Raw genomic sequence first — 8,576 nt, forward strand, 5'->3', positions numbered from 1 at the left:
AATTAATTTTGCTACTGCTAAAAATGAACAATTCAGTGCATGAATCAATCTCACTTAGTATGCTTACAAATTGTAAAGTATCACTACATGTGGGCAGAAATGAACCATACAGAACAGTGAAGTCACTGGTAAACGTTATATTAATTTCTCTTTTGTGTTGCTTGTGTAACACTACAGTATCTGTCTTAATCAGTAGTCACTGCATTGCATTGCTACTCATTGACAAAGTTCAACTTCTCAATTTGCATGACTGGACACGCTTGACACTTAGTCAAAATCTCTCACATTACTGTAAATCACCAGCTCTCGTTGAAAATGACATCATACTGTCACTACAGTATATGGCTTTATTTCATCTGGCACTTTATTTGTTTTCCCAGCTCTAGGATTTTTCGATTTCAGAGCTGGTTGTTTGGCACTAGAGTCTGTTCTCTGATTAGCTACGTCTTTCCCTCTTATAAAGATAAATTTGATTGACCAGGGAAGTCTCTGTTTGGAATAAATCTGCAAGCAGAGCAGTCTTATGTAACTCTAGTTGAACGAACACATGGATACATATAGCTCAAAAATCTTCAGTCTTTATGGATATAGCTTATGGTATTGTATGAACAAAATTCAAAGATAGATGACAGCACTTCTTCAAAATAAGGCTGTTGTTGCATTGAGCTACACCTGAGCCACACATTATAGTAAATTAGATGGACATTTTACATAAAAGATCATGGCAGAATAAGGTACCCCAATTATGAGTTGAATCTACCGAACTTTTCATACATACTAATTTTCTCTCTTTCCCTTCTTTTGCCAGTGCTGTCTCGTGAAACGAAACCATGGGGAAGCAGAACAGCAAGCTCCGCCCTGAGGTGATGCAGGACCTGCTGGAAAGCACAGACTTTACGGAGCATGAAATCCAGGAATGGTACAAGGGCTTTCTACGGGACTGTCCCAGTGGCAACCTCTCCATGGAGGAGTTTAAGAAAATCTACGGAAACTTCTTTCCTTACGGAGATGCCTCAAAGTTTGCCGAGCACGTGTTCCGTACTTTTGACGCGAATGGCGATGGCACAATAGACTTCAGGGAGTTCATAATTGCATTGAGCGTCACGTCACGAGGGAAGCTGGAACAGAAGCTCAAGTGGGCGTTTAGCATGTATGATTTGGATGGAAACGGATACATCAGCAAAGCAGAGATGCTGGAGATTGTGCAGGTATGTCAGGCTTCCTAAAGCTTTTATGAATTAATCTAATATTGGCACTCTTTAAATCCTTTTCTAATCATCATAATGACAGCTGAGGTCTGAAATAGAATCAGATATCACTTCAGGAGACAAAAAAAGAGAACCCAACCCAGGATTGCTACCCTATTTTCACATCGCATATGTTGTTATTCTCACTTAACAGCAAGGAAAGCCGTGGTGTTAGACTGTCAGGAAGCTCCATACTGTAAAGAGAGCCCAAGTCTTATTTCTGTCTCTGATAAACAGGCTCTCATCAAAGTGCACTCCTTCACATGGTTATTTATGTTTGCTGTCATTGCAGTTGGCCTGTTTTGTCTTTGCAGCTTTACTGAGAAGAGTCATTTTAGCAACAGGTGATTTCTCAGATCTTGAGGCCATTTCGAAACAAACCATAAAGTTGGAAGACTTGTAACTTATATATTACATTTGTACTATAAATGTTTAGCTGTAATATAGAATAAAGGAAAATACTATACCCACAAATGATATTTAAAATAACCGTGGTTTAGTTGATGCATTTCATATAACCAAGTATAAAAATGTAATTTATTTCTGTTTTGACGGGCGTCAAGAATGGGGCCGTCACCTCATATCTTGATTGTTTTATTTTGATGGATCCATCCCTGGCAGACCAAGGTAAATCTAATGATGTACTGAATGCTTGCACCTCTTTTAATGATGTATAGCCAGATAGTGTATTAAAGAGGTGCTGCAGCTCTGAAATAGTCCCATCTGCAAAGAGAAGAGTCAATAACTCTTCACAGGAGAGCTGCACTTGACGACACACTTTTCCTCAGATATTAATGTTATGGGAAATAAAAGTGTACATTCAAACCAAATATATATATATATGAGGAAATGTAATAATTCACCTCTCTTCCTGCTCATCAGATGTTTATTTGAGAAAGGATTGTTGACGTATATATTTTGTTAAAACCTTTTTTTAAATCTAATTTTTTTTAAATCTCAGGTTCTGCCCTGAGTGATGATGGTGACCTGAGTAGGGATGTACTATTGTTCAGATTTTTAAAATGAACAATTTTGCATTCAAAAACTGATTGTTCAACAAGTCCATAGTTGTTTTTTGCTCGTTTGCTTGAAGTAGCATTTTCATTGGCTGCTCCACAAAAGAATAATTAGTTTTGCTTAATCAAAATTAAATTTTTTCAGGTTTTCTTAACATTTTTTTCTTCATTTTCCACATTAAATTCAAAATTATAAAACTATAATTTAACGCAAAAAAAGTCATAAATACTTTTGCTTAATGGCATATGCTAAAAAGTTTAGACATTAAAACCAATTAATGTGTATTTTTTGTTTGTTTGTTTTTGACGCATCAGACTAAGACTTTTTTTTGCAAATTCAACAATTTTAATTTTACACTATATCAAAATGATTGTACAAAATCAATGAATGGACTATTTTTAGTGGCTAATGGCACTTTAGTGGCAAAGCGGCTTTGTAGCAGGATTTATTTTGAAAAGTACTATACAAACAGTAGTTTTTTATTATTATTACTTTCATTTATGCACACAAATAGTGCAGTATCTAGGCCTGTAGCCTTCTTAAAGATCATATTGGACGTATTTCTACATGATCTTTATGTATACCACTCTGCTATCAGCCTTGTGCTGGGATTCTGCCTCATCTCTGAGTAATAAATGCTGTTACATGTCACAGGTCTTGTTCTCACTCTTATACCTTTGATAATAAAGTCTGTGCAGTGTTGATTCAAACAGAGTCATTATAGGAGGGGATAGTTGCAGTTATACTGTATATGAGATTCCTGTATTTTGTGATGTGATGGAGTTTTAATGAAGGGAATCTCGTGTGTATCGTCTCCCTCAGGCGATTTACAAGATGGTGTCATCAGTGATGAAGATGCCAGAGGATGAGTCCACACCTGAGAAGAGAACAGAAAAGATCTTCAGACAAATGGATACGAACCGGGATGGTAAACCCTTTTTCTCCCTATGTCATGAAACCTCTTTAGCAGTTGTATATGAACAAGTGGTCTTTTAGGACTGAAATCTTTGACTGAAACATTGAAGTTTAATTAGCGCTTTTCTGATGGCATGATTTGACTGTCAACTTACTGAAATACACTGCCCGTCCAAAAAATAATCACACACTCTTAATATTTCATTGGACCGCCTTTAGCTTCGATTACGGCACTCATTCGCTGTGGCATCATTCCGATAAGCTTCTGCAATGTCACAACATTTATTCCCATCCAGAGTTGCATTAATTTTTCGCCGAGATTTTATATTGATGATGGGAGAGTCGGACCGCTGTGCAAAGTCTTCTCCAGCACATCCCAAAGATTCTCAATGGGGTTAAGGTCTGACTCTGGACTCTGTGGTGGCCAATCCATGTGTGAAAATGATGTCTCATGCTCCCTGAACCACTCTCACAATTTGAGCCCGATGAATCCTGCATTGTCATCTTGGAATATGCCCGTGCCATTAGGGAAGAAAAAAATGAATTGATGGAATAACCTGGTCATTCAGTATATTCAGGTAGTCAGCTGACCTCATTCTTTGTGCACATAACATAATCATCCATGCAGTAATTATCCAATGGGAGGATCTTACCTATTTGCTTAGATAAATCCAGGTGGTGATTTTCTTTTTGGACGGGCAGTGTATATCATGTCTCATGTAATTAATCATTGCTTCAATCACCGAAAGATGTCAGCAAAAATCATTTTGCATCACCAAGTCTGTTAAGTATTAAATTTTACTCTTAAATATTAAATTGTAATATGTTTTTACATTACATTTATAGCAAAAGTGTTTCTGACTGTGCATTCTTGTCTAAACTCTGTATGCTTGTTTGTGCACTCTAGTACAAGCTATTTAAATGCATCATACCATTATAAAAATATTGAATGATTCTAAGAGCCCCATTAGCGGTTAAACAAGGCTTGGGACTGTCTACTTCAGCGTCGAGGAGTGTGCATGAAATTGCTAATCAAAAACCGCACAAATGGGAGTATACAGAAAAGAGAGTGGAAAGAGTGGTCTGATTCTGTGGTCAGATGAACTTTTGCATTTCCTGCTCTCTCGTGACTAGAGTCACAAGGGACGGAGGCTGTGTGCATGTTTGTGTATTTGTGGGATCAGATGCAGCATAAGAGTGTTCTCAGACAGATAGCCTACTTTATTGAGCACAGTGAGGAAATTGAGGAACGAAACACTACAGATGCTCAATTCGATCAAATTAAAAATCGCAGTCTAAGCATGGACTAAACTGAATGCTAATCTATGACTGAGAGGACCTGTTGTTGTGCCATTTCATCACTCCTCAGTGGGTAACGGTTTCTGTACACCAAACCAAATATCAAACATTCCTTCGCCAAGGAGATGGCAGTGTCACCTGCTGACTGATACGGAGCTTCAGTCAATGCATGTTTTTAGGGATATATTAGTATATACGAAATTATTAGTTTTCAAATTAATTTGTAAATTTAGGCATCACAAATCCAAAATATACAGTATGAAAACGTATATTAATAGATTAAAGATTATATTTAACATTCTTGTTGTTATTATTATTCAATCATTAGTGTTTTTAAAATAAATGTTTGAGAAAAACAAACGTAATCTGAATGTAAAAATAGAGAAAAGAACATGCACAATTTTGCTTCTTTAACTTCTGTTAGACTATATCCTGCCCTTTTTTAACCTGAAGACCTGTAGGCTTCTTTTATTTAATAGAAGCACTCAAATCTTTCCCATTGTTTCCATAACATTTGAACAGCTTGATTCAGATTCTAACACGATGAGCCGGATATCAGAAAACTAGCCATCATTTTTCTATTGTAAATAATATGATTTTCTAAGAGCCTGTGTCTTCTCTTGTTTTATTCTAGGAAAACTGTCTCTGGAGGAGTTCATCAAAGGGGCAAAGAGCGACCCGTCCATTGTGCGTCTGCTACAGTGTGACCCCAGCAGTGCAGGACAGTTCTGAGATCAGCATCTCATGCTTCGACCTTTTATTTATTTATGGGTTTAATTTAGTTTTTGATATAGTCGCTCCTTCCACTCGCAGGGAAATGATGGAGGGTCAGGTTTTTTTCCAGAGTAGGGCATCTGGGTCTCATCAGACTGAGCTTGGCCAGATATAGAAACACACATGCGCGCACAGAGTTATTGGCTGCGTTATCTCTGTAGGGAGCCACACCGGGCCTGGAAGAGACCTGTGATGGAGTGAATTAGGGTAACTAGAGCATTTATCTGAGCTCGAATCACTTCCTGATTAGAGAAGAGGTTTCATGTCAAAGTACGTACGTAGTCAGTTTTATTCTTATTTTCTCTGGGTATTAGATGAGGCAGTTTAATCTTGACTAAGACAGGAATAGAAGAGGGGAAATAATTTATGCACTCAGTAAAACAAAGTTTTATTCAACTTTTTTTTTGCATTATTAAAAAAAAAAACTGATGCCTGAATCAATAGTGTGTAAACACCTCAGCCTACATATTTGGGTTATTTTTAACTTTATTTAGACTATGTAGTTTCTCTCAATTCATAGTTTGGCCAGCATTATTATTGGCAGATCACAGTATTATTATCCAGTGGGACCAATAAATCAGGCATGCAGATTTTCCAGTTGTATGAATCCCCACGTTGTGCTTATAATCTAAAGAGCCTTATTACTTAGTGCTGGAAGCGCACATCCGATTTTGCGTGGATTGGTTTGGTTTTAGTCGGACAGTCTAGGTTCAAAAGACATGAAATGAACTGCGTTCTCTTTTACCAGTTTTCTAATGTTTGTACTCTAGTAAGTGTAGGCTTGTATATAAATCTGAAATATCAGACACGCATGCAAAAGTGTACTCAGAGTTCCATCTTAGGATGCAGCGATCGGTTTTATTGACATTTTTAGCAAAAGCATGTAACCACGTTTATCTGCATTTGTGGACAGGAGAGTATTTGTGTAATGTGTATGCATGTGTTGTGTGTATGTGTTTGGTTAATATCAGTTACAGCCCTGTTCTAGATGTTGTGATGCATCGTTTGCGTTATTGCAGAACATTTTTGTTATTGAAGAAGAACTAAAGCTTTATTGAGTCAAAGCTAATATGATTTTAGAATCACATTTATCTGCTATACAGACAGTCTTTAACTCTGGATTGTGCACATGAGTATCAAGTAGTTACTGAATTGCCTTATGCACACTCAAGTGTTTCTGTGGGTGAGTGATTTTGGTAACACTTTACAATAAGGTGTCGTTTGTTAACATTGACAAACAATGAACAATGCATTTATGACACTATTTATTCATCTTTGTTAATGTTAATGAAAATACAGTTGTTCATTGTTAGTTCACAGTGCGTTAACTAATGTTAACAAACACAAATTGTGATTTTAATAATGCATTAGTAAATGCTGAAATTAACATTAATATTCATTCTTAGTTCATGTTAACTGATGAACCTTATTGTAAAGTGTTACCGTGATTTTTAATATGACTTTGTTACTTTTTTTTAAATCCAGCTTAAATTGCAGTAAATTTGCTTCAATCATCCATCCATGGAGTTGAGCTCCATGTTCTTGCCATTCACTCCTTTACCAGATTATGTAAATATGTTGACGGCCTTTCGCTTAGTATATTAATCTGTCATACTGAGTTACACGCTCATTTCAAAATAACATCATCAAGAGTGTGAGGAAATAGGACCCATCGCTTTTCAAAAGCACCTTGCATTCATGTTGTATTCATACCTGTATCCATTTCACCTGCGGAACGAATTGAATTGAACAATAGGTAGAGAGCATTTATTCAGAACTCATAGTTCCTGTATCATCACCCTCTGCCAACCGCTTGTACTGATGTTCAATGTTCTCGAATGTCCTTCTCAACGTCAAATGCCTCACCACAGTACATTCGGTTCTGCTATACTGTTAATGAATGTTTTTATTTTACTTGAACAACTGCTGTTTTTGTAAAAATATAGAAAAAGAAAAGTTAAAGTGGCAGATCAAAATTGCCTGTAATTTCATGTTTTATGCATATTTTATGTAGTTTTATTTTTTCTCTTTTAATTTTGTTTTCTTTTTAAACATCTGACGTAACATTTCTGTATCGCAGTTTTATCACGTGGTCAGGTGCCAAAAATATGAAAGCAGTATTGTATAAATTTATACTGTACAATTGTTATTTGTCAAACAAATTGTTTGTAATTGTTGCATTTTGTAGATTTTGTATGGTAATCTGTATTTTGTGACTGTAGATTTGAGACAGAGATTTGTTTTGGTTATCATATTGAGCAGAAATTAAATCTTGAGAGAACAAAGTATGTTGTTATGTTGCATTCATTTACTTTTAGAATCGTCCCCCCCCCCCCCCCCCCCCCCCCCAATGGCAGCAGTCACTGTGAGAAACTCCCTCAAAATGGGTTGAAATGTATTAGTACCAACTCTGGCCACAAGATGTCAGCCTACTTCTATGTTTGTGTTGAATTATTTGAGGTGAATTATTTGTTTGCATGCTTGGGTTCAGGTCTAAAATCTGAATGAATGAATGAAAAGTCAGTTTTTGAAGGTCCTGCCCAGCCCAGGGGCTTCGTGAGGAAATCTTACACATGTCTGACACTCGGTGGTACTCCGGGCAACTCTATATCACCGTCATTGTGGTGCTGTAAGATTAGATAGGCGGTGAAACAAATAGGAAATTTCCACTCCTACCCACCACATGAGAAGCATTCCTTAAAAGTATAACCATTGTTTAAGTAGAGCATTTAAGTCCTTTATATTTGCACTTTAAAAAAAAAAGCTGTAGGATTGATTGACTTTGAAACAATTTTGCCTCAGAAATTGCTAGTAAATTTTTACAAAGAGTAATGATCAGAAGAATAATTACACTGAATTGACAAGTAACATTAAATTACAAATTTTGAAGCTGAAAATAAAATGCTTTCTTCTAAAACGTATAACAAACTTTATATATACAATAAACTTGAATAATAAAAAGAAAAGAAAAAAACTAATTAGGACTTTGTCACTTTTGTATTTATTATTTATTTATTGGAGTGGCATAATAGATGCACAGAGACTGATACCATTTTAAAATGTTCACTGTTGTGAAGTGTTCTGGTTTCTGTAGCAGTAGTTTGGGGCGGGCCTTGTTCTCATGCTCAGACAAGAGATGACATCATGTGAATCATGTGAGTCAGCAGGATTAATCCTGAATTGCTTGCTGATATTTTCCCATCAAATTACATTTAATGTTATATATGCAAGTGACTGGGTATTTGCAACCATAACTGGTTTTAAAAGGTGGTGCATGAGAAAGATTTTCTTCATTTGAATTTCTTAATAATACTAGACCCCCAA

The 8,576-nt window shown here is 36.3% G+C and overlaps 1 protein-coding gene across 3 annotated transcripts in view; it reads left to right on the forward strand.

Annotated features, from left to right (window-relative positions):
- Positions 1–7,531, forward strand: part of LOC306886978 (neurocalcin-delta A) — a 52,401-nt gene extending 44,870 nt beyond the window's left edge. For all 3 annotated transcript variants that reach the window (XM_079444407.1, XM_079444408.1, XM_079444409.1), the window contains 3 exons: positions 809–1,208; positions 3,087–3,192; positions 5,113–7,531. In XM_079444407.1, coding sequence (XP_079300533.1) covers positions 831–1,208; positions 3,087–3,192; positions 5,113–5,210 — 582 coding nt within the window. In that variant the 5' untranslated portion in view covers positions 809–830 and the 3' untranslated portion in view covers positions 5,211–7,531. The remainder of the gene's footprint in view (positions 1–808; positions 1,209–3,086; positions 3,193–5,112) is intronic.
- Positions 7,532–8,576: the final 1,045 nt, after the last annotated feature.

This window comes from Barbus barbus (genome assembly GCF_936440315.1).
Source record: "Barbus barbus genome assembly, chromosome: 21".
Lineage (NCBI taxonomy): Eukaryota > Metazoa > Chordata > Actinopteri > Cypriniformes > Cyprinidae > Barbus > Barbus barbus.